This window comes from Entelurus aequoreus, linkage group LG10 (assembly GCF_033978785.1).
Source record: "Entelurus aequoreus isolate RoL-2023_Sb linkage group LG10, RoL_Eaeq_v1.1, whole genome shotgun sequence".
In the NCBI taxonomy this organism is placed as follows: Eukaryota; Metazoa; Chordata; class Actinopteri; order Syngnathiformes; family Syngnathidae; genus Entelurus; species Entelurus aequoreus.
The window spans coordinates 17,008,748-17,036,746 of NC_084740.1; the positions used below are offsets into that span (position 1 = coordinate 17,008,748).

Genomic DNA, 27,999 nt, shown 5'->3' on the forward strand with positions numbered 1-27,999 from the left:
AAAGATGCTTGTTTAGTGCTTGTGAAGTTTACTGCACCGTAAAAAGAGATACTTTTACATTTGCAACCAGAAGAAGTCCATCTCAAGCCTATGAATTATATTTGAAATGATATTTGTATTAGAAGCGGCCCGCAGGCCACAGCCGCCTGCTGCTGTTTTGCACGCACCAATACTCCAATAATGTTGGCGCTAGGGACCCCATCAAGTCAAAAAACGGGGTCCCACAGTACATTTTTTGAAGACAAATGATAAATGTATGCATTATCCTGTTATATCTCACACTCTATATTGTGTTTTGGAAAAAGGTTGTCATAAAAGTTACATAATTCATTTAAAAAAATAAAACAAAAGAAAACAAATGTTTATGCATATGTAAATTTGGTAACACTTTAGTATGGGGAACATATTCTAAGTAACAAAGACTTAATTTAGAGTCATTTGGTTAGGGTTAGAGCAGGGGTGTCAAACTCAAATACAGAGTGGGACAAAATTTAAAACTAAACAAAGCTGCAGGCCAAGGTTGATCAAATTAACCTTTTAATGGGGACCCAAACAAGTTTTGCATTGAATATTAAACAAGCAAGGCTTATAAAACATTATAGTGATATGCAAAATCGAGTTTAAAACAATAATAATAATAATTAAAAAATATCAATGGCATATCAAATACAATTTAAATAATAATTGAATGGCTCTTTTCTATTTGCAGCCTTCTGAGGTAAATATCAACATTAACTTTTTCCACAGGCTAATAAATTTGAAAATAAAATAACAATGAATAAACCAACCATTCAGGACTTTAAACTGCTCAGTTTGCAACACACTGATCTAATCTGATGTGCCCAAGCCAGATACCTGCCATCTTTTCTTGGATGCTAGTTCATTAATGTCGGGGCTCAGGCTTTGAGCTGAGGCAACCTTCATTATCGAACGAAGGTGTTCATCAGTCATTATATCTTGTAGTCCACCCGGACCACGGTCTTGGGGGAGTGCCTTAAAGGCACTGCCTTTAACGTCTTCTACGAGCTGTCGTCACGTCCGCTTTTCATCCATTCTAACAACGTGCCGGCCCAGTCACAAGAAATGTGCGGCTTCTGTACGCACACACACGTGAATGCAACGCACACTTGCTCAACAGCGATACACGTTACACTGAGTGTGGCGATTAAACAACTTTAACACTGTTAGAAATATACGCCACACTGTGAACCCACACTAAACAAGAATGACAAACACATTTCGGGAGAACATCCGCACCGTAACACAACATAAACACAACAGAACAAATACCCAGAACCCTGTGCAGTACTAACTCTTCCGGGACGCTACAAAATACACCCCCGCTACTACCAAACCCCCCCCCCCACACACACTCACCTTGTAGCGTCCCGGAAGAGTTAGTGCTGCAAAGGATTCTGGGTATTTGTTCTGTTGTGTTTATGTTGTGTTACGGTGCGGATGTTCTCCGTTTGTCATTCTTGTTTGGTGTGGATTCAAAGTGTGGCGTATATTTCTAACAGGGTTAAAGTTGTTTATACGGTCACCCTCAGTGTAACGTGTATCGCTGTTGATCAAGTATGCTTTGCATTCACTTGTGTGTGCGTGCAGAAGCCGCACATATTATGTGACTGGGCCAGCACTGGTTGTACTGGACGAAAAGCGAACGTGACGATTTTCGGGAGGGGCACTGAAATTTGGGAGTCTCCCGGGAGGGTTGGCAAGTATGACAGTTAGCGGTCAATGCGGTGTTACCGCGGCACCGCCGCTGTATATAATCGCCGGGCCAGCTCTAGTGTTAATTTGATATCGCCTCAAGGGCCAAGTGAAATTACACGGGTCAAATTTGGCCCGCGGGCCATAGTTTGACACCGATGGGTTAGAGGGTTAGGATTAGTAATGGTGAATATGTTCCTCATACTAAAGTGTTACCGGCTTACTGGTTGTATAATAAGGTAATGCAGAATAAGGCATTAATAAGTACTCAATAATGACTAATTAAGAGCCAATATGTTACTAGTTTGCATGTTAATAAGAAACTAATTAATGTTCCCCATACTAAAGGGTTACCGTAAATTTATACAGTTATAAACATTCATTCACTTTCTTCTTTCCTTCATGGATCTAAACTTTACCGCTGCCGGTATTTTTTTCTATATTTTTAATGTAATATTTTCAGAATGTGTTTGCTCTATTTTTGGCCAAAGTAAGACAAACAAAACCATCTGAAGTTGTCTTTATTTTTTTTAGTTTTAATGCCATGATTTTAATAGTCCGGCCCGCGTGTGCACAGATTTTCATCCATGCGGCCCCTGAGCTAAAATGAGTTTGAGACCCCTGACCTTAAGCAATACATGTACGAGTCTTAATCACTTTTTGCACTAAAACTTGTCTCACCAGAAAGCGTTATGAAGCTATTTTTGTTAGCTGCAGCTTTTGTTATGAAAACTTGATTAAAAGCGGATTTATGATCTTTTCTGACTTAGAAATGCTGGTACAATGTTGGATACTTTAGCATTTTGACTTGAGCTTGCAAGCAGTTTTGGATGCCTTTTAGTTGCAGGTTTTACAGTCTGGCTGCGTCGTAATGTCAGTGCAAGGTAGAAGCACTTATTTAGACATTAGGTAAAGCTCTCAGCCAGATGGGAAGGTGCTCCTTCCCCTCTGCTTCAGGCTAATATAAACACATTTTCATACAATCTTGTGCATAATAACACAGACGTGTGACATAAATGCTGCTGAAAACAGATTTTTATACGCAGAGTGTGAATCAATCGGAGAGTGTGCCAGTGTACCTAATTTTTTGGCCGGGTACATTTAAATAATTTTTATTAATACATACATACAAATGTACATACATACATACATACATACATACATACATACAGTACAGACCAAAAGTTTGGACACACCTTCTCATTTCAATGCGTTTTCTTTATTTTTCTTTATTTTCATGACTATTTACATTGTAGATTGTCACTGAAGGCATCAAAACTATGACACCTGTGAAGTAAAAACCCTTTCAGGTGACTACCACTTGAAGCTCATCGAGAGAATGCCAAGAGTGTGCAAAGCAGTAATCAGAGCAAAGGGTGGCTATTTTGAAGAAACTAGAATATAAAACATGTTTTCAGTTATTTCACCGTTTTTTGTTAAGTACATAACTCCACATGTCCATCCATCCATTTTCTACCGCTTATTCATGTGTTCATTCATAATTTTGATGCCTTCAGTGACAATTGTACATACATACATACGCACATACATACAAAAACCGTACATACACACAGACATACATTTATACATGCATACATACAGTATGTACATTCATATGCACATACGTACATACATACATCCACACACACATGCATTGTACAAATATACATACATGCAGTGAAACTTGCCAAGGGACATGTAAGCAAATATTAACATTGCTGTATGTATACTTTTGACCCAGCAGATTTGCTCACATTTTCAGTAGACCCATAATAAATTCATAAAAGAACCAAACTTCATGAATGTTTTTTGTGTATGTGCTCCAATCACTCTATCACACAAAAATAAGAGTTGCAGAAAGTATTGGAAACTCAAGACAGCCATGACATTATGTTCTTTACAAGTGTATGTAAACTTTTGACCACGACTGTATATCGTATTTGTTTATTTGCGAATGTGTCTGGAAAAAGAATAGTGATGATGATTTCAAAGATATATATTTAAACAGTGTACATTTTCAAAAGATAAATATTGATACTTTAGATCCGGGAACGCCCCCAAATCCAAGCATTTTGCAGACTAGGGTTGTATGGTTTATCGGTACCGCGATACTAATGAATCATATTCAGTACTATACCGCAGTGGTCCCCAACCTTTTTGTAACAGCGAACCGGTCAACGTTTGAAAATTTGTCCCAATTTATTTATTTTTTTTTTAATATTTTTTTTGTCATAAAGAAATACAATCATGTGTGCTTACGGACTGTATCCCTGCATATTGTATTGATCTATATTGATATATAATGTAGGAACCAGAAATATTAATAACAGAAAGAAACAACCCTTTTGTGCGAATGAGTGTGAATGAGTGTAAATGGGGGAGGGAGGTTTTTTGGGTTGGTGCACTAATTGTAAGTGTATCTTGTGTTTTTTATGTTGATTTAATTTTAAAAAAGAAATAATAATAATAATAATAATATATATATATATATATATATATATATATATATATATATATATATATATATATATATATATATATATATATATATATATATATATATATATATTTTAATTTTTTATTTCTTGTGCGGCCCGGTACCAATCGATCCACGGACCGTTACCGGGCCGCGGACCGTTACCGGGCCGCGGCCCGGTGGTTAGGACCACTGCTATACCGCCTCTTAAAGTCCTACTGAAATTAATTTTTTTTATTCAAACGGGAATAGCAGATCCATTCTATGTGTCATACTTGATCATTTCGCGATATTGCCATATTTTTGCTGAAAGGATTTAGTAGAGAAAATCGACGATAAAGTTTGCAACTTTTGCTCACTGATAAAAAAAGCCTTGCCTGTACCGGAAGTAGCGTGACGTCACAGGAGCTAGTATTCCTCACTATTCCCCGTTGTTTACAATGGAGCGAGAGAGATTCGGAGCGACAAAGCGACGATTACCCCATTAATTTGAGCGAGGATGAAAGATTCGTAGATGAGGAACGTTACAGTGAAGGACTTGAGAGGCAGTGATGGACGTATCTTTTTTCGCTCTGACAGTAACTTAGGTACAAGCTGGCTCATTGGATTCCACACTCTCTCCTTTTTCTATTGTGGATCACGGATTTGTATTTTAAACCACATCGGATACTATATCCTCTTGAAAATGAGAGTCGAGCACGCGAAATGGACATTTAAAGTGACTTTTATCTCCACGACAATACATCGGTGACACACTTAGCTACTGAGCTAACGGGATAGCATCGTTCTCAAATGCAGATAGAAACAAAATAAATAGACCCCTGACTGGAAGGATAGACAGAAGATCAACAATACTATTAAACCATGTACATGTAACTACACGGTTAAAAATTCTCAGCCTGGTAAGGCTTAACAATGCTGTTGCTAACGACGCTAAGGCTAATTTAGCAACTTAGCAACCGGACCTCACAGAACTATGATAAAAACATTAGCGCTCCACCTATGCCAGCCAGCCCTCATCTGCTCATCAACAGCCGTGCTCACCTGCATTCCAGCGATCGACGGCGCGACGAAGGACTTCATCCGTGGGTTTGGCGGCAAGCATCGGTTAGGCGTAGTAAGTAGTCCTTGTTGTGTTGCTGTAAGTATTGTACTTAGCCGCTAATACACCGATCCCACCTACAACTTTCTTCTTTGCAGCCTCCATTGTTCATTAAACAAATTGCAAAAGATTCACCAACACAGATGTCCAGAATACTGTGGCATTTTGTCGAAGAAAACAAGAGGTTTTTATATCGGGTCAGATGGGGTACAACCACTTCCGTGGATTTTGTGACGTCACACGCATAAATCATATCCAAAGGAGTTTTTCAACCGGAAGTGTGGCGGGAATTTTAAAATTGCACTTTATAAGTTAACCCGGCCGTATTGGCATGTGTTTCAATGTTAAGATTTCATCATTGATATATAAACTATCAGACTGCGTGGTCGGTAGTAGTGGGTTTCAGTAAGCCTTTAAAAGTACCGGTCTGGTATCGGATTGATACCTACATTTGTGGTATCATCCACAACTATAAATTATCAAACAACAGAAGAATAAGTGATTATTACATTTTAACAGAAGTGTAGATAGAACATGTGAAAAGAGAAAGTAAGTAGATATTAACAGTAAATGAACAAGTAGATTAATAGTTCATTTTCTACCACTTGTCCTTAATAATGCTGACAAAATATTAGACTGGAAAATTATATAATATGTTACTGCATACGTCAGCAGCTAAATTAGGAGTCTTTGTTTGTTGACTTACTACTAAAAGACAAGTTGTCTTGTATGTTCACTATTTTATTTAAGGACAATCTTGCAATAATAATCATACCTGTATGTTTAATACACCCTAAGATTGTTTATTAAAATAAAGGCAATAGTGCAATTTTTTTGTGGTCTCCTTTATTTAGAAAAGTACCGAAAAGTAGCGAAACACATTTTGGTACAGGTATCGGTACCAAAATATTGGTATCGGGACAACATTATGGCAGGCAGACCCAAAAAAAGGGTTATACAAGTAACTGTGGAGCAAAATAAACACCAAATTTACACCAAAGCATAGTTAACATATTAAATGGACCACAAGGAAGTTTTAATGGCACATTAAAATCCTAATAGGTCTCCGTAAATAGAAATACAAATTTTGTCTTTTTTGTCCAATAAAACATATCAATATTCATTCCAGAAGTTGCGTAAGGTCTGACATGAATTTGTGTTATGTCATTTAGGAGAACCCCTATGTGATGCTCCGGCCCAATCACCAGGACCTGGAGGGAAATGAGCGCTATGAAGGCTTCTGTGTGGACATGCTGAAGGAGCTGGCAGACATATTGAAGTTCAAGTATCGCATCCGGCTGGTGGGAGATGGCCTGTATGGTGTCCCTGGAGCTAACGGAACGTGGGCCGGCATGGTTGGAGAGCTCATTTCGAGGGTATGTAAACACACGCAGGTGTTGTGTGATGTAAAACTAACGTATTTATCGTGTCAAATATACATGGCGACACGGCATAACTGAGTACATCCTTAGGGCGCATACTTTACATTCAAATATAATTAATCTTAGGGGGGGGGGGAGTATATTAATGTACCTTTTAGGATGTGATGGGTGGTAACGAGCTACATAGCTTAACTACATTTCCAAGTAGCCTAGCGGTAGCTTAGCTGCTTTTTGAAGCAATACTGTTTTCAGTAGCTTAGCTATCTTTAGACCCATGTATGTATAGCGTCCATAAAAGCTACTGGTGTGTATTTCTGGTCTTGTCACCCACTCCCGGGGCAGAAAGTTGCTTCACTACAAGCGAGCGTCATTATACAGGACTGCAGTACCTGGAGGAGGTCAAGTCCAAAAAAATTAGGCAGACCCGCAGGAGCCTAGGTGAAAAAATGAAGGACTCCTAAATTGGAGAAGCCAAACCATCAGTTTTATATTCCTCCTTCGGGTCTGTGTGTGTGTGTGCTAAGTCAGGAGAGCACACCCTGACCATAAAAGGAGATGTTTGTGTGTAAGTGTCTGGAAAACAACTGCTTTAAGTCATAACTTAAATGGTGCCGTTGAGCTTGACAGGTAGTCTCTTCTCATGGATAGGGCTATCACTTTTGCATTCCAAACCCCCAATTAGTTAAAGTTAAGTTAAAGTACCCATGATTGTCGCACACACACTAGGTGTGGCGAAATTATTCTCTGCATTTGACCCATCACCCTTGATCACCCCCTGGGAGGTGAGGGGAGCAGTGAGCAGAAGCGGTGGGGCCTCTTTGCTACGAGAAGTGATCCAATCCACCTGCGAATATCAAACTAAGGGGCCTTATCTTATTATGTGCTCAAACTGAAATACCACTATTTAATTCAACTTGGTGGTTTGCTTTCTCCAAGATGAATATGCACATTCACCATATGCCATACTTGCCAACCCTCACGATTTTCCCGGGAGAGTCCCGAATTTCAGTGCCCCTCCCGAAAATCTCCCGAGGCAACCATTCTCACGAATTTCTCCCGATTTCCACCCGGACAACAATATTGCTACACCATCCTTCACTGGGCGCCGTTTCCGGCCCGACAATAATAGCGGTTACACCTCGAAGTCAAGCACAGAAGAAGACGACGAAGCAGAAGAAGAGACATGGCGATGACGAGTAAGAAGAAGAAGTACGCTTGCAAGTTCCAAAATGATTGGAAAAAAGAATTTCAGTTCATCCAGTACAGCTCGAAGGAGAAGGGGTATGCTGCCTGCAAATTTCGTAAATCAGACTTCTCCATTGAACACGGTGGCCGAACGGATATACCGTAATTTCCGGACTATAAGCCGCACCTGACTATAAGCCGCACCAGCTAAATTTAGGGGAACATACAGATTGCTCCATATATAAGCCGCACCCGACTATAAGCCGCAGGGTTTTGATGTGTAATTACCGTAGTATATAGGGGTTCCTGCTACCACGGAGGGGATTGTCGGGACAGAGATGACTGTTTGGGAACGCAAAGCGTCCCATTTATTAACAATAAATCTTTCAATCATTCAATCAAACTTTCACATCTTTGACATGGCGAACAGCATTCGTGCAGAGTACAAATAATACAACGGTGCAAAGTAATACAAAGTGCTCACCTGTACGTTATCAAAATAACCAGCCTACCGGTATATGAAAAGTCAGTCTTTAATCATTGTGTCATCGTCTTCCTCCTGCGTACTAAAACCACCGAAATCCTCTTCGTCAGTGTCGGAGAAGAACAGGCCGTAAATAAGCCGCACCCTTGTATAAGCCGCAGGGACCAGAACGAGGGGAAAAAGTAGCGGCTTATAGTCCGGAAATTACGGTAATCACTCACGAACGGTCAGAGAAGCACAAGGCTGCGGCAACGCAGTACCGGTCACAGCCCAGTATTATGGGCCACCTTGCAAAATGGAGACCCGAGGGTGTAATTTATGCCGAGACAAGGATGGCTATGCTGATAGCTACAAACATCATCCCGTTCTCATTTGCGGATGTTTTCAACAAAACCGTGAAGGATATGTTCCCGGATTCAGAGTGAATTACAGCTATATACTGTATATATATATATATATATATATATGTATATATATATATATATATATATATATATCCATGATGATCGATTTGGTTTACGTAAGAGAAAATCCATGATGGTTAGCTATTCTAAAGGCCTACTGAAATTAAATTGTCTTATTTAAACGGGGATAGCAGATCCATTCTATGTGTCATACATGATCATTTTGCGATATTGCCATATTTTTGCTGAAAGGATTTAGTAGAGAACATCGACGATAAAGTTTGCAAATTTTGGTCGCTGATAAAAAAGCCTTGCCTGTACCGGAAGTAGCGTGACGTCACAGGTTGTGGAGCTCCTCACATCTGCACATTGTTTACAACAATGGCCACAAGCAGTGAGAGCGATTCGGACCGAGAAAGCGACGATTTCCCCATTAATTTGAGCGAGGATGAAAGATTTGTGGATGAGAAAAGTGAGAGTGAAGGACCAGAGGGCAGTGGAAGCGATTCAGATAGGGAAGATGCTGTGAGAGGCGGGTGGGACCTGATATCCAGCTGGGAATGACTAAAACAGTAAATAAACACAAGACATATATATACCGTAATTTCCGGACTATAACCCGCTACTTTTTCCCCTCGTTTTGGTCCCTGCGGCTTTTACGACAGTGCTGCTTTTTTTTACGGCTTACGGTAACCAGGGGCGCGCACTACCGAGAGCAATCAAAAAAGGAGAGCGTCAGCGACAGTTTGCGCGAAGGAAGTGTTCATGCAAACACCCTCAATATGGAAAACAAACGGAGAAGTGCATATGATGCTGCTTTTAAGTTAAAGGCAATCGATCTGGCTGTCAAAGAAGGAAATAGAGCTGCTGCACGTACCCTTGACTTGGCTGACGACGCCATTTTGGACCTATTTTTCTCCGACACCTTACGAAGAGGATTTCGGTGGTTTTAGTGCGCAGGAGTAAGACGATGACACAATGATTAAAGACTGACTACCGGTAATACCGTTGTATTATTTGTACTCTGCACGAATGCTGTTCGCCATGTCAAAGATGTGAAAGTTTGATTATAAATGATAAATGGGTTATACTTCTATAGCGCTTTTCTACCTTCAAGGTACTCAAAGCGCTTTGACAGTATTTCCACATTTACCCATTCACACACACATTCACACACTGATGGCGGGAGCTGCCATGCAAGGCGCTAACCAGCAGCCATCAGAGGCAAAGGGTGAAGTGTCTTGCCCAAGGACACAACGGACATGACTAGGATGGTAGAAGGTGGGGATTGAACCCCAGTAACCAGCAACCCTCCGATTGCTGGCACGGCCACTCTACCAACTTCGCCACGCCGTCCCTGATTGAATGATTGAAAGATTTGTTGTTAATAAATGGGACGCTTTGCGTTCCCAAACAGTCATCTCTGTCCCGACAATCCCCTCCGTGGTAGCAGGAACCCCTATATACTATGGTAATTACACATCAAAACGCCTGCGGCTTATAGTCGGGTGCGGCATATATATGGCGCAATCTGTATTTTCCCCTAAATTTAGCTGGTGCGGCTTATAGGCAGGTGCGGCTTATATTACGGAAATTACGGTACTCTATTAGCCACAACACAACCAGGCTTATATTTAATATGCCACAAATTAATCCCGCATAACAAACACCTCCCCCCTCCCGTCCATATAACCCACCAATACAAATCAAACACCCGCACAACACACTCAATCCCACAGCCCAAAGTACCGTTCACCTCCGAAAAGTTCAAACAGCACATATATTTCCCCAAATTACGTACGTGACATGCACATAGCGGCACGCACGTACGGGCAAGCGATCAAATGTTTGGAAGCCGCAGCTGCATACTCACGGTACCGCGTATCCAACTCAAAGTCCTCCTGGTAAGAGTCTCTGTTGTCCCATCTCCACAGGCCAATGGTAAAGCTTGACTGTCATCGTTCGGGAATGTAAACAATGAAACACCGGCTACGTGTTTGTGTTGCTGCAGCCGGCCGCTAATACACCGCTTCCCACCTACAGCTTTCTTCTTTGCTATCTCCATTGTTCATTAAACAAATTGCAAAAGATTCACCAACACAGATGTCCAGAATACTGTGGAATTTTGCCGCTACAATCCGTGACGTCACGCGCAAACGTTATCATATCGAGACGTTTTCAGCAGGATATTCCGCGGGAAATTTAAAATTGCACTTTACTAATCTAACTTGGCCGTATTGGCATGTGTTGCAATGTTAAGATTTCATCATTAATATACAAACTATCAGACTGCGTGGTCGGTAGTAGTGGGTTTCAGTAGGCCTTTAAGTAAGGTAAGTCACGATTGGCTAAAGTCCGGGCCAGTCAGAGGCAAGATAGCGCGGGTCAATGATGCTTTAAACTAGGAAGCTAAATAATGATTACATTTATGTAGCACTTTTCTAGACATTCAAAATGCTTCAGAGAGAACTGAGGAGCCATCATTCATTTACTCCACATCTGAACACATTGCCTGCAGCGGTGGCAGAAACCACATGAGGCCAGGGTCTTGTTTAAATAACTGTCTTTCTTCCAGAGTGCATCAGTAGGCCACTTATCGGTACTTTCAATTTAATTGACATTATTTTCAACAATTCATAAACGTTCTGTTTAGTTCTGGCTGACTAACAGCTGTATGAGCAAACAACTCAGGGAGGCGGGAGAAGATGGGAAAGTGCCATTGGTGCCGATTTCTCCATGCTGCTTAGTGAACACTGGTGAACACTGGGATCGGTAGGTTGTCAGTTCAAACCCCGGCCGAGTCATACCAAAGACTATAACAATGGGACCCATTACCTCCCTGCTTGACACTCAGCATCAAGGGTTGGAATTAGGGCTTAAATCACCAAAAATTATTCCTGGCCGCGGCCACCGCTGCTGCTCACTGCTCCCCTCACCTCCCAGGGGTTCATCAAGGAGGATGGGTCAAATTTTAAAAAGCTAAAAACACTTAAAAAGGCCACAAAGTACCAATTAGCACATTGTCGAATTACAATGTGGTAATTGCTAATTGCTGAAAAATCCCTTACCTTTTTCACAATCATCCTTACCTCACCAGGGAAATCTTGCATGGAACTCCACAGCGACAGTCACTCTGTATTTCTTCTATGTAAAGAAAATATGATGCCATTCATGGTCTCTTTCTTGTAGTCCATTCCAATTGTCCTTTGACAGCTCTTTGGTCTTGCCTGTGGTGGTGTAAAGGGTTTGAATGAAAGACACTGTTTTTGTGACAGATGTCGTTTATCCACATAACGAGCTGAGATTAGTACACAAGGATAGGACTAATTTGTGTGCTTAATGCACACAACCAATACTTGCTGATTGATCGGGAATGAAATATTGACTTCCCTGAATCAAATCCAAATCATTTTCTAACTTTTGTTTAATGTTTTTTGTCCTCTCAGTTACAAATAAACTACCATTAAAAAGCTGGACTGTTCATATATTTGTAAGGGGGTAGACTTACAAGATCTACTGTCGGATGCATTAAAAAAAAAAACAACATAAGAATTGACATCTGTGTTGTTTAGATTGGCCTAACACAGGGGTCGGCAACCCAAAACGTTGAAAGAGCCATATTGGACCAAAAAAAATGGAAAAAAAATTATGTCTGGAGCCGCAAAAAAAATATAAGTCTTATATAAGTGTTGTAATGAAGACAACACAAGATGTAAGTGGCTAATTAGCTATATTAGCCTACTATCAAAATGACCATGTGTCGCAGGCTGACACAAATCTTTGTAGACAGAAATGTTGAAATGTAATATTTGTTCTACACATTTTTACATTAGAAAACATTAGTAAAACTTCTCAGAGGGTGAGATAACTCCTGTAAATGACTGTCTTAGAATGGCCAAAGGTATAGATGTGTGTCCAAGTTCGGTGACAAAGGGCAGCCTTGGCGAAGTCCAACCCTCACTGGAAACGTGTCCGACTTACTGCCGGCAATGCGGACCAAGCTCTGACACTGATCAAACAGGGAGAGGACCACCACAATCAGACAGTCCGATACCCCATACTCTCTGAGCACTCCCCACAGGACTTCCCGAGGGACACGGTCGAATGCCTTCTCCAAGTCCACTAAGCACATCTAGACTGAATGGGCAAACTCCCATGCACCCTCAAGGACCCTGCCGAGAGTATAGAGCTGGTCCACAGTTCCACGACCAGGACGAAAACCACACTGTTCCTCCTAAATCCGAGGTTCGACTATCCGGCGTAGCCTCCTCTCCAGTACACCTGAATAAACCTTACCGGGAAGGCTGAGGAGTGTGATCCCACGATAGTTGGAACACACCCTCTGGTTCCCAACTTAAAGAGAGGAACCACCACCCCGGTCTGCCAATCCAGAGGTACCGCCCCCGATGTCCACATCATGCTGCACAGTCTTGCCAACCAAGACAGCCCCACAGCATCCAGAGCCTTAAGGAACTCCGGGCGGATCTCATCCACCCCCGGGACATTGCCACCGAGGAGCTTTTTAACTACCTCAGCAACCTCAGCTCCAGAAATAGGAGAGCCCACCACGGATTCCCCAGGCACTGATTCCTCATAGGAAGACGTGTTGGTGGGATTGAGGAGGTCTTCGAAGTATTCCCTCCACCGATCCACAACATCTGCAGTCGAGGTCAGCAGAACACCATCCGCACCATACACAGTGTTGACAGTGCACTGCGGCGGATGGTGGTCCAGAATCGCTTCGAAGCCGTCCAGAAGTCGTTTTCCATGGCTTCCCCGAACCCCTCCCATGTCCGAGTTTTTGCCTCCGCGACCGCTGAAGACGCACACCGCTTGGCCTGTCGGTACCTGTCCACTGCCTCCAGAGTCCTATGAGCCTAAAGAACCCGATAGGACTCCTTCTTCAGCTTGACGGCATCCCTCACCGCCAGTGTCCACCAACGGATTCTAGGATTACCGCCACGACAGGCACCAACTACCTTGCGGCCACAGCTCCAATCAGCCGCCTCGACAATAGAGGCGCGGAACATGGTCCACTCGGACTCAATGTCCAGCACCTCCCTCGTGACCTGTTCAAAGTTCTTCCGGAGGTGGGAATAGAAACTCTCTCTGACAGGAGACTCTGCCAGACGTTCCCAGCAGACCCTCACAATGCGTTTGGGCCTGCCAGGTCTGTCCGGCATCCTCCCCCACCATCGCAGCCAACTCACCACCAGGTGGTGATCGGTAGAAAGCTCTGCCCCTCTCTTCACCCTAGTGTCCAAAACATGAGGCCGCAAATCCGATGACACAACTACAAAGTCGATCATGGAACTGCGGCCTAGGGTGTCCTGGTGCCAAGTGCACATATGGACATCCTTATGTTTGAACATGGTGTTCGTTATGGACAGTCTGTGACAAGCACAAATGTCCAATAACAAAACACCACTCGTGTTCAGATCTGGCCGGCCATTCTTCCAAATCACGCCTCTCCAGGTTTCACTGTCGTTGCCAACATGAGCGTTGAAGTCCCCCAGTAGGACAAGGGAATCACCCGGGGGAGCACTTTCCAGTACTCCCTCGAGTGTATCCAAAAAGGGTGGGTACTCTGAACTGCTGTTTCGTGCGTAAGCACAAACAACAGTCAGGACAAAGTGGGATGGAATGAGTGCATAATAATGTACCACTATTTTTTGGATAGCCTGTTTTTTGTCCACTGAGTGACAACATTCATTCTGTTGTGGGGCTAACATGCAATAATTAGCCTTGAGGAACACTAAAATGTCAAAGTCTCAGCTGGCCTTTAAAAATTGTGTTTCCATGCTGAATGACTCATGTTTTTATTTTTGCAGCTCTAAAGGGGAGGTCATGAGGCTCTGTCGAGACCCAGTACCAAAATAAGTTTTTGGGTGTATTTATTTTTATTGATTATTTTTTCAAACATGCAAAGTGTACCAAAGTAAATGATCTGTATTGTGCATTTTTTTGCACTCAATTCAACATAGAAGAAAAAACAAACTCACTCTAGTAGATACACTATATTGCCAAAAGTATTTGGCCACCTGCCTTGACTCACATATGAACTTGAAGTGCCATCCCATTCCTAACCCATAGAATTCAATATGATGTCGGTCCACCTTTTGCTATTACAGCTTCAACTCTTCTGAGAAGGCTGTCCACAAGGTTGCGGAGTGCGTTTATAGGAATGTTCCACCATTCTTCCAAAAGTGTTGATGTTGGTCGAGAAGGCCTGGCTCTCAGTCTCCGTTCTATTTCATCCCAAATGTGTTCTATCAGGTTCAGGTCAGGACTCCGTGCAGGCCAGTCAAGTTCATCCACACCAAACTCTGTCATCCCTGTCTTTATGGACCTTGCTTTGTGCACTGCTGCACAGTCATGTTGGAAGAGGAAGGGGCCCGCTCCAAACTGTTCCTACAAGGTTGGGAGCATGGAATTGTCCAAAATGTTTTGGTATCACTTTGGTATTCACTGGAACTAAAGGGCCAAGCCCAACTCCTCAAAAACAACACCATTAGGACACCTGAATCTGATCATTTGGATGGGTGGCCAAATACTTTTGGCCATATAGTGTATATGCCAAGTAGATAGTAAAGGTAACTATATACACGTACAAGGTAGTGGATAAGGTAAATAATGCTGCTGGATGTTGACCTTTCATGATACTTGGGATGCAGAAATCTTGAGTTGTCAGTAAAAATATAATTAAATGAATCGAGAGGTTGCCTAAAGCCACAGTTTTTAATGCCATTGGTGCAAAATACAGATCGGGGAGGTTAATTTCTTGGTTTCAATTAATTTCCATCCACAGGGACCTATAATGCAAAACCAACTTTTTCTTACCTATTGGTACCTGTTTTAGTGTATTTGGGATCTGCATAAGTCCGGAAATTTTGAAATCAAACCATGGAGGCATTGCAGAAATATTTCGGAAATAATCTTGCTTTCCTTCACACTCCCTCTAAACGAGCCGTTTGGAATTTGCACAAATTTGTGACGTTTTTCAAATTGGTGACGTCAGCAGATATCTCCATATATGGTAACATTTTACCAGAAGAGCTTTGCGCGAGTTCACTTTTGTAGTCCGACTTTGTAGTAATGATACTTTTAGAGAAGGTGAGTCATTGTTTTAATTACAAACTGGAAACGTCTCGCAGACAGACTCAAAAAAACGGATTATGAAAGTGATTGCAGAGCAAACTTTACACCAAAGCATACCCAGTAAACACTATCTAGAGTCTAGATAATAGAAATATGGTTTACATTCTAGACCGCTGTTTCTTAAGCTTTAGGCTAGAGCCGGTCGTTGGGCCGCGAGGGCCTCGATAAAGGGCCGCCAAAAATATCTGTTTCTCAGCAGTGGTCCGTATGAGTTGCAGTGATACTTACTTGTTATACACTTTTCTACCACTTGTGGCAGTAATGAGAATACCAAACAGAGAAGTTTTGTTAAGCGCAAAAAAAATATGACTAAAATGGAGAAGCTGTATTTTTATTTTCATTCAAATTTTATTGACAGTTCATTTAAGAAACATATATATATCAATATTATTTATTACACATTTAATTAGAATGTATTTATTTTCTGTGTGATTGTATGTAAATGTGTTTGTCATCAGTTTTTAAGAGTCCCTTCTTTTGCAGTATATTTGATTACATGTATTTTTCAAAACAGCCTGACATAAGCTGTGATACTAATCTTTGTGAATAACACACATATAATTTAACAAGGTTTATCCTGTTAAACTGTAAGTAGGTTAGATATAATTATAGAATATGATTAAAATCAAGAGTAAAAGGACTAATTCTGCATGGCCTTATTATACAACACCCCTGATCTAGACCACAAGGAAGTGTTTTAAATGTAGATTCAAATCATCATAGGTCCCCATTAAGCACCCTTTGACTCGAGATTGTTGTATTAGGTACTGTTTCACATAAAATCAAACAGTAACATATTTAGATGCTTTTGTTGAACGTGATATCTCGTCCAGTTGCAGACACGGGTCTTGGTGGGGAAACAAGCACTCAACAAAATTGGTATCAAGTACTGGTATTGATTCCCAGGTACCAGGAATTGGTACCATACAGGTACCTTTGACAGACAGCTGGGATGGGTGGATTCTTACTTCTTTCTTTTGTGTTTCCATTTTCAGTGCGGCAGGAGAAGCGTTCACATGAATAAGTATTGCTTTCGGTCTCCCCTAGAAGGGGGGGGGGGGGGGGTTACCCACATATGCGGTCCTCTCCAAGGTTTCTCATAGTCATTCACCGACGTCCCACTGGGGTGAGTTTTTCCTTGCCCATATGTGGGCTCTGTACCGAGGATGTCGTTGTGGCTTGTACAGCCCTTTGAGACACTTGTGATTTAGGGCTATATAAATAAACATTGATTGATTGATTAAGTCCCAACAAAGAATGCTGGCCAAGAGTCAACTTACTAGTCTTAATTGAAAACACAAAACAGGTACGGGGAACAGCAGTTCAAAAGGCAAGAGTCAAGTGGTTACGGATAAACACCAACACAACAGGAAGAGCCACCGAAATAAAAGAACAGGACAGGAACCAAAGCACTAAACACAGGAGAATATTCACAAACTCAAAATAGGGCACAGCCGGGTGTAACGGGCTTTGACATAATGCTCCCCCAACAAAAAGTATTCCAGATGTTCTCGAAAAATAGAGAGCAAGTCCAAAGTCATGGGAGGGAGAAGGGAGGACAAAGCGGTGGGTCGCCTGGCCATGTGTCCTCGCAGCCAGCGGGGAAGCGTCGGATGGCGGCGGCGAGTAGACCGCCGCTGCAGCTGGCGAGGTGGGCGCCCACAGAACGGCCACATTCATGGTTGACGAGGAAGCGGACGTGAGCGGCGTACTAACAGCCAAAAGGTCCACCCACAGGTCCTGGGAAATGCTACTGATAGCACGGATGGCGTCCATGAAAAGGTCACGTTTGTGGTTGCCAAGGAGGCTGACCTGAGTGACGACGGCATTTCAGCAGCCATGAAGTTCCATGCCCAGGGCTTTGCCGTTGTTTCCAATGGCGCGGAGAGTGTCCATGGAAAGGCCACATTCTCGGCCAACAAGGCTGAGGTGTGCGGGCGCCAGATGCCCGCTTGTGCTGCAGGACAGGATGCGACACTGCAGCTGACTGCAGGCCCACTGGAGTTGTGGTTGGTGTCTGCAGGCCCACTGGAGTTGTGGGTGGCGTCTGCAGGCCCACTGGAGTAGCAGGCGGCTGGGCTGGAAGTCAAGCAAGAGCAGCAGGCTGCTGGGATGGACGTAGGACTGGTGGCGGCGGCCGTGCAGGAGGCGGATCGTACCTCTGTGCCTGTGCCTTCGTGCGCACTTGAGGAGCCGGTGACGTGAGTTCGGCTGGCTCTGTCACACCTGGACTGCACTGTCTCACAGCCCAGGAGATGTAAAGTTCTGACACGTTGCCGTTCGGTGTGCCATACTCGACCAGAATCTGAGAGGACGGCTGTGCGGTGGGTACAGCTGAGCCTCTGCTTCCATTTGAGCCCAAAACAACCGCCCACATTCCTCGTCCCTGATTTCTTAGGCAATAAAACTTGTATGTCTTGGTTGGGACTAACTGTTACGCTCAATATTTGGTGTGTTCCCAAGATGCTGAAAAGCCAAGGACGGAAAGTGCAGGTAAATAACAATTTCATGTGATGACAACAACAAACAAAAGACGAGTGCCGATAGAAAGGGCACCGAAGCATAGGGAAGGCTATGCAAAAACAAAACTAGAAAAGAAAAACTGCAAAACAACAAAACAGAATGCAGCACACACAGCAAAAAATTATTATAAGGCCCACTGCCGATGAATGGTCTATGTTCGATCTTTTTCATATATAAGGCGCACGGGATTATAGGACGCATCAAAGGAGTCATATTATTATAATGTATTTCTAAATGGAAAATACTTCCTTGTGGTCTACATAACATGTAATGGAGGTTCTTTGGTCAAAATGTTGCATAGATTGTTTTACAGCTCATCATCAAGCCGCTTTCTGACAGTCGCTTCCGGATGTGCCGTTTTGTGGGCGGTCTTATTTACATGGCTCACCTTAGGCAGCGTCTTCTCCCCGTCATCTTTGTTGTAGCGGTGTAGCGTGCAAGGACGGGAGTGGAAGAAGTGTCAAAAGATGGAGCTAACTGTTTTAATGACATTCAGACTTTACTTCAATCAATAACGGAGCAGCATCTCCTCATCCGGAAACGACAACAAGGCCGGAAATATGTCCCGTGAAAAACCGTCCGACCGGAACTCTAATAACTAAAGTTTATTGGGTGAATAATGTAAACTCACTAAACCGGTATGTTTTAGCGCTTTCATGGCGAGTTTACTGACAGATATAAGTAATAACTTGACACTACTTTATATTAGAAATGGCAACAGCGGAGGATGAATGTCCCACAACAAGAAGATAGAGAAAAAGAAGCTTATCGACTACGGTGTCATCACCGACTACAAAGGCGGACCTGCGCAATTTTTCAGCATTTATGCAGATCCTAAATACAGATCATCAGATACTAGAAAGTAAGAAAAGTTGCTTTTGCATAATATTGCGAAACAAAACGCCAGATAATATGTCTTACTTTATACACACACCATAATAATACTCCTATGTTGAAGCACAGTACAATCCATCAAGCGGTGCGGCTTCATAGCTGACCAAAGTCGTACTAAAACATTTTGATAGATTCTTGAGCGCCGTGTGTAATGTTCTATATTTTCAATGGAACATATAAAATGTTGGTGTTGTTTACTTGAGTCATATTGCCATCATATTGCAGTCTACATGTATTGTTTATGTGTGACTGTCATCTACTGGTCACACTTATCATTACACCATGTACTAAATAAAACTGCCTCGAGGTCGGAATTATTCCGTACATTAGGCACACCGGGTTGTTAGGTGCACTGTTGAGTTTTGAGAAAAATAAAATATTTTAAGTGTGCCTTATAGTCCGGAAAATACGGTAATAGCTCAATGCTTTGCAATATTGTTTAATGTCATGCAATTGTCTTAAAAGAAGATTCACTCCATACTTGGTGGTGGTAACCATGGTAAACTACTGTGGTAGCTACTGCTGGGGTAGACTTACTGTTTTATGGGCGCTACCCCTGCCGAACCAGATGTCAAACCCTGAAAATAAAAGTCTGGAAGCGCCACTGAGCAGAAGAAAAAATGTTTGTCAGTTGAGCGGGCAACAGTGACAGAAGACAGCCTGAGGTTACTCGGGGACAATAGTACCTGTTTACCCTGCCAGGGCCGTTTACTGAACACTATTTTACCGCACTACTTTGACAGCTGTCAGACAGCCTAACAATCCAGTCCAGACAAGCACACTGTTTCCCAACATGTTTTTTTTTTCAAATCAAAGTGAACCGGCAACATGTTTAAGCTACCAGGACTAGAAGGCATAACACAGCAGGCCGGCACAGAAATGCAGTTATCAATATTAATATTCCATTGTCACATAAATAATTCAGCCGCTGTTACGACTGCGCGTTCATCTCGCCAGAGGATCTGCCTTTGTAGAAATTGCCTCGACGGCTGCTGCTCCCCGCATGTGGTTTCCTTTCGGCGACGGGCGCGGGCGATCAGACTTTCAAAACGACTGTGAGTTCGAAAAAAAGAGAGAAAAGAAAAAGAAAGAAAGAAAAGATGAGGCGGAAGTTTGCTGATGATGATGATGAGTGAAAGGCTACTGGCTGAGCAGGATGCACAAGGCCGCGGTGTGCTTGTGTGTGAGCAGTTTGTAAAGGTGTAGAGCAGTCATTGATGCAGAGGACTGAGCAGGAGGTGATGGTCCAAAAGTCAGCCCTGTAAATGTAATCTTTTTATTCAGTAATGCAGTGCTTTGCAAATAATTAGTTTCGCACCCCCCCCCCCCCCTTTGCATTCACTTGTGTGTGTGAAAAGCCATAGATATTATGTGAGTGGGCCGGCACGCAAAGGCAGTGACTTTAAGGTTTATTGGCGCTCTGTACTTCTCCCTACGTCCGCGTACCACTCCGTACAGCGGCGTTTTAAAAAGTCATAAATTTAACTTTTTTAAAACTGATACCGATCATTTCCAATATTACATTTTAAAGCATTTATCGGCCGATAATCTCTAATAAATAGTATACTTGTGTTTATAAAATTGTTATAACTATACCTCTGCAAAACATTGTAAGCTTATTAACATTAAAGGAAACAACACACTAGTCTTTCCTCGTCTTTCACTGTGGTTACAGTGAAGCCAAGTGCTACATGCGGCTCATCACATACTGGCAAAAAGAACCCCCCTGCCCTTGAGAAGGAATGCATTAATGGAAACATTCTAACCATCATGCATTTGCAGCAGCATCTGCAGCAATACAGCGTTGCCCCCACCCCCACCCCCCGCTATTTACTCTACCTCCCATTCTTCACATACCCTTTGTTTGCCTGCTTCCACTGTGTGTCCCTTAGGGAGATGAAGATTCCCTTGCAGTTACATTTTACTGCCTTGTTTTCTTGTTGGTCATTTTGTATCGCCGGGTTTTACCAGCCACTGCTTTGACCGCTCATTTGACCTGTCCGAGATACTTGTTGGTCCAAGTGTTGTTTCCAGACCAAGGCCGGACACGACTGAACGCTATATCTTGTCAAGGGACAATACTGTGAAAATGAAACCTGGCTGTACTTTAAGGTAGTCCGTGTACAGCTTATATAAAAGTATAGATATAATGTCCATTACAACCTAAATACCGTATTTTCCGGACTATAAGGCGCACTTAAAATCTTTTTTTTTTTTCAAACTCAACATTTCGCCTTATAACCCTGTGCGCCTAATATACGGAATAATTCTGGTTTTGCTTACCGACCTCGAAGCAAATTGATTTGGTACATGGTGAAATGATAAGTGTGACCAGTAGATGGCAGTCAAACATAAGAGATAAGTGTAGACTGCACTAAGATGGCAATATTACTCAAGTGAACAACACCAACATTTTATATGTTCCATTGAAAATATAGAACATTACACACGGAGCTCAAAAATCTATCAAAATGTTTTAGTACGACTTTGGTAAGCTATGAAGCCGCACCGCTTGAAAGATTGTACTGTGCTTCAACATACGAGTATTATTATGGGTTGTGTATAAGGTAAGACATATTTTGTGGCGTTTTGTTTCGCAATATTATTCAAAAGAAACGTTGCTTACCTTCTAGTACCTGCTGATCTGTATTTGGGATCTGCATGAATCCTTTGTAGTCCGTGCCGACAACGTAGTCGATAAGCTTGTTCTTTTTCTCTATCTTCTTGTTATGGGACATCCATCCTCCGCTGTTGCCATTTCTAATATAAAGTAGTGTAAAGTTCTTACTTATATCTGTAAGTAAACTCACCATGAAAGCGCTAAAACATACTGGTGTAGTGAGTTTACATTATTCACCCAAGGAACTTTATTTAGTTGAGATTTCCGGTCGGACGGTTTTTCACGGGACACATTTGTTGTTTCCGGATGAGGAGATGCTGCTCCGTTATTGATTGAAGTAAAGTCTGAATGTCATTAAAACAGTTAGCTCCATCTTTTGACATTTCTTCCATTCCCATCCTTGCACGCTACACCGCTACAACAAAGATGACGGGGAGAAGACGCTGTCGAAGGTGAGCCATATAAATAAGACCGCCCACAAAACGGCGCATCCTGAAGCGACTGTCAGAAAGCGCCTTGAAGATGATCTGTAAAACATCATCTATGCAACATTTTGACCAAAGAACCACCATTACATGCTATGTAGACCACAAGGAAGTATTTTACATTTAGAAAAAAAATATATAATATTACTCCTTTAATGCGCCCTATAATCTGGTGCGCTTTATACATGAAAACAGATCAAAAATAGACCATTCATCGGCAGTGCACCTTATAATCCGGTGCACCCTATGGGCAGGAAAATACAGTAACTGGCAATACTGGGGATTACAAAGATGACTGTGTCAAGCACGTTGTCTAGAGCTGCATAAGGGCCTTTGAGACAGCCGGATGTTTACATTATTAGGATTTATTATTAAGATTATTGGATTTCTCCATTTAGGGAGGGCAGAGTCTTTTTAGATTATTTTATTTTTAGGATGTTTAAAATGATGAGAGGTGCCTAGAACTGAAGTTTAACAACTTATTCTACAAAACCCAAAACCAGTGAAGTTGGCACGTTGTGTAATTCGTAAATAAAAACAGAATACAATGATTATCAAATCCTTTTCAATTTATATTCAATTGAATAGACTGCAAAGATAAGATATGTGATGTTCAAACTGAGAAAAAAAATTTTTTTTCATCAAATAATCATTAATTTTGAATTTAATGGCAGCAACACATTGCAAAAAAGTTGGCACAGGGGCATGTTTACCACTGTGTTGTACGGCCTTTCCTTTTAACAACACTCAGTAAATGTTTGGTAACTGAGACCAAATTTTGAAGCTTTTCAGGTGGAATTATTTCCCATTCTTGCTTGATGTACAGCTTAAGTTGTTCAACAGTCCAGGGTCTCCGTTGTGGTATTTTAGGCTTCATATTGCACCACACATTTTCAATAGGAGACAGGTCTGGAAGAAAGGCAGGCCAGTCTAGTACCCACACTCTTTTACTATGAAGCCCCGATGTTGTAACATGTGGCTTGGCATTGTCTTGCTAAAATAAGCAGGGGCGTCCATGATAACGTTGCTTGGATGGCAACACATGTTGCTCCAAAACCTGTATGTACCTTTCATCATTAATGGTGCCTTCACATATGTGTAAGTTACCCATGCCTTGGGCACTAATACACCCCCATACCATCACAGATGCTGGCTTTTCAACTTTGCGCCAAGAACAATCCGGATGGTTCTTTTACTCTTTGGTCCGGAGGACATGACGTCTACAGTTTCCAAAAATAATTTGAAATGTAGACTCGTCAGACCACAGAACACTTTTACACTTTGTATCAGTCCATCTTAGATGAGCTTGGGCCCAGCGAAGCCGGTGATGTTTCTGGGTGTTGTTGATAAATGGCTTTCGCTTTGCATAGTAGAGTTTTAACTTTACTTACAGATGTAGGGACAAACTGTAGTTACTGACAGTGGTTTTCTGAAGTGTTCCTGAGCCAATGTGGTGATATCCTTTACACACTGATGTCGCTTTTTGATGCAGTACCGCTTGAGGGATCCAAGGTCACAGAGATTCAATGTTACGTGCAGTGATTTCTCCAGATTCTCTGAACCTTTTGATGATATTACGGACCATAGATGGTGAAATCCCTAAATTCCTTGCAATAGCTGGTTGATAAATGTTGTTCTTAAACTGTTGGACAATTTGCTAACGCATTTGTTCACAAAGTGGTGACCCTCGCCCCATCCTTGTTTGTGAATGACTGAGCATTTCATGGAATCTGCTTTTATTCCCAATCACGGCACCCACCTGTTCCCAATTAGCCTGTTCACCTGTGGGATGTTTCAAATAAGTGTTTGATGAGCATTCCTCAACTTTCTCAGTTTTTTTTTGTGCCAACTTTTTTGAAACCTGTTGCAGGCATCAAATTCCAAATGAGCTAATATTTGTAAAAATTAATAAAGTTTTCCAGTTTGAACGTTAAGTATCTTGTCTTTGCAGTCTATTCAATTGAATATAGGTTGGAAAGGATTTGCAAATCGATGTATTCTGTTTTTATTTACCATTTACACAGCATGCCAACTTCACTGGTTTTAAATAGGAGTAATTACAAACAACAGAAATACCAGGTCTGCAGAGCAGCTACCTTTTTCATCTCTTTTTGTCCTCCGTTGTTGCCACGTTTTGAGCATGACGTTAAAACTGAAGCTTAACTTTACGTGTGTGCTTTTGGCGCACACACATCCTCTCGCACCTTTCTCCCCACAGACTGGTACTTCCTGACATCATTAATAATTATATATGTGTGAGAGAGTGCATAAATAACACAGGGTGTATTCATTGTGTTCATCTCCTTGCAGAATGAAGGCCACTTTGAAGGGGTTCTTATTTGCCAAAAAGGAGGTAAAATATTTCCCAAACAACATTGAGTAGCAAACATGGCAAGAGGGAAGCAAACTTGGTCTGTTGCCGGCACAATTTTATTCTTGGAAAATAAGGGTGTGCAAGTCTATCGGCCACCTGGGCGATTTTAATGAAGAAAGGACATAGTAATCACCTCCGTTAAGGCGAAGTAGGCACATGAAAAAGGAGCCAGAGACGTGTGGGCTTACTGAACAATACAGGTAGCTACGTTCTGGCACTGGAACGCAGGAGATTGCAGGAGAGAGAGCGTGTAGATTGCAGGAGAGGAACACCTGTGGGCGTGTCCAGAAGCGCGCTCAGAGGAGCGTACAGAACAATGAGAGGCGGCAGGTGCTTGAGCCGTAACACATAGATTAGTAAAAGTCTAGAGAGAGAGGACAATATAACAACAACAACTGTTGGTGTGTCAGCATTGTCACCGTCAGAACCAGTGACGTGCAGTCAGGGGAGGCAGGTGAGGTGGGGTCTCACGTGCCATCATGGAAAGAAAAAAAATGTAAAAAGAAAAAAACTTAATTAAATTGTTATATGTATGTGATTATACTATAAAGTTATTTTCCATTTAAATTCACCAGTTTTAGATTATTTTTATTCAAAATCGCTGAATTTTCACATTTGCCGTTCAAATACTGAGAAGAGACGGTGCGGTGATCAGTAGCCAGTTGAGGCACGTCACTGCGTTGTGCCTCAACATGGATTGCGGACTTGGCTAACTGCTGGCCTGCTGTGCAGTGAGACCGTATTGCTATATGAATTATATTATACATTTCCATAGTTTAGTTAGCTGAGGTATATAATGTACAGTGTATTTTGTCAACAACTGTATGTGTGTAACGTATTTCTTGTGCTGAGCAATCATAAAACGGCTGCGAAGACGCACTGGCTGAGGCTCGCAGTAATCCCGCCTCCTGGAGGTAGAGAATGCACCCCCTGACGGGAGTGTTATATGAACTAAAGCCCACACTTAAACTTTCCACGTGCAAGATTGAATCTATTTAAAAAAGTTATTTAATAAGAAGCCAAAAAGTGCAAAAACAATAATGTTCGTGTTGGAGGAGTTGTGAATGACTGCAGGGCCACAACATTAGGTACACCTGCAGACTGCAGCACGGATTTCATATTTCATTCATTCACAACTCCTCCAACACGAACATGATTGTTTTTGCACTTTTTGGCTTCGTATTAAATAACTTTTTTAAATAGATTCAATCTTGCACGTGGAAAGTTTAAGTGTGGGCTTTAGTTGATACAACACTCCCGTCAGGGGGTGCATTCTACGGCGGGGGTGCATTAATCCAGCACAACAGCGGCGCATGGACTTCATTTATAAGTAAAGGTAAGACCATAATAAAAATGTTTTTATTGAATGTGCTTTTTTGTGTGCTACAGTTTGTATGGGTAAAGTTAAAGTTAAGTTAAAGTACCAATGATTGTCACACACACACTAGGTGTAATGAAATGTGTCCTCTGCATTTGACCCATCCCCTTGATCACCCCCTGGGAGGTGAGGGGAGCAGTGGGCAGCAGCGGCGCCGCGCCCGGGAATATTTTTTGGTGATTTAACCCCAAATTCCAACCCTTGATGCTGAGTGCAGGGAAGAAGGCTGGTATGAGCTTTTAAACATAACCCGTTAACTGCTGCCAATCAAATGGTGAATAAGATACTCTTTAGGGTTCATATGTTTGTAAATCTGACTGTGATGAAGTCAGTGCCTCACCAGCCATGAACCTCACCGCACGTCACTGGTCAGAACACATGTAAAAGGAAGATCAGATGGATCCATAAATAAGTGGTGTCCATACCAAGGGTAGTATCAGTATATGATTGATACATGAGGGATCAGCTCAATATTTATATATTTTTTTACAAATAAATGTTTTGTCGGTTTAAAAACTCAGGGAATGTTGCCCTGGATATAGATAGCCTTTGAGGGCGATACAGGAAAAAAAAAAGGAAATAGTTTAAATAATGTGTTGATATTGTTAAACGTTCAATAACATTTACCATAAATACATTGAAAAATGTACAATTAACACATGGAATCGGTTTCTCATGGTTGATCAGAATTGGCAGCATAAAACCTTGATGGGATCGAACATCCCTAGAGAACTCAGGATTTTGGCGCGCCTAGATGGTCGTAACGCTAGAAACACTGAGTTCCACAAACAAGTTAATGAAAAAACATCTGGAAGCCGGAATTCACCGAACCGTCGACCAAATTAAAATTGTAAAGCTTAGCTTCATATTACAAAGCTTGAAGTCATAATGGTAAAAGTGGTTCCGACCTTGCCAGCTTTCAGTCTTACCCTCTGATGGATGGATGGTTGTCAAGCTTGTCTTTTAACAGTGTGCTAGTTGGTTTGGAGGAGGAACATGTTAACACGCCTTAGGGCAACAACAACTGTTGGGTTCATCAGGAAGATAGCACCATCTCACATACGCAGACATGGCGCCAGAGAGGAGGGAAATTAAACGTGTGAAGTACAATGGGCGAATCAGCTGAGTCTGTGCCGTTAAAGCAGCGTTTCTTTACAACATAGGCAGAATAAGTTTTTTTGTTTGTTTTTTTTATCCCATTTTCGTTAAAAAAAAACAACTCTTTGCTTGCCCAGATGATTTATTCTGATTAAATGCTTGGCCCATTAATACACATGTGATGATCGGATCACTGTATCAAGTGTCCATGTAAAAAAGGGGAATTGGAAAACCAATCGACAACGTTTTAGCCCTGATTGGATCAATTTTGCACATGTAAACATAGCTACTGTGATAAAGATAACAACCCAAACACACCTCCAGTGGAACATCCATAATGGAAAGTTACGGGACGCTGGTCAAACTCAGTTTTGTTTGTGTTTTTAATCAGTTCCGAAGTCAAACTGTTGGCATCATAATCAGTTCACCTGATTTTATCAGTAGAAAATAAACAGAAGAAGTTAGTAAAAATAAAACCATTTAAAATAATTTAAAAATGAAATAAAAATAACTTAAAAACAAAAAGTAACAAATTAAAGGAAACTGTTTTAAAGTATCTAAAATTTAATAAGTGTCAGAAGTCTATTAAAATTCATTGGAACCCTGCCTAAGCCTTATCCCTGTTGGGGAGTCAAGTATTGGCCATTGCATGGTGACTCAGATGTCATAAGAAATCTGACATAATGGCCTTGATGCTATCAGGAACAGGCTGTTCTGAAGAAC

The 27,999-nt window shown here is 41.8% G+C and overlaps 1 protein-coding gene across 2 annotated transcripts in view; it reads left to right on the top strand.

The window, feature by feature from the left end:
- The window catches only part of grik4 (glutamate receptor, ionotropic, kainate 4), a 1,090,788-nt gene that overhangs the window by 980,096 nt on the left and 82,693 nt on the right, over nt 1-27,999 (top strand). For both annotated transcript variants that reach the window (XM_062060216.1, XM_062060217.1), the window contains one exon: nt 6,464-6,667. In XM_062060216.1, coding sequence (XP_061916200.1) covers nt 6,464-6,667 — 204 coding nt within the window. The remainder of the gene's footprint in view (nt 1-6,463; nt 6,668-27,999) is intronic.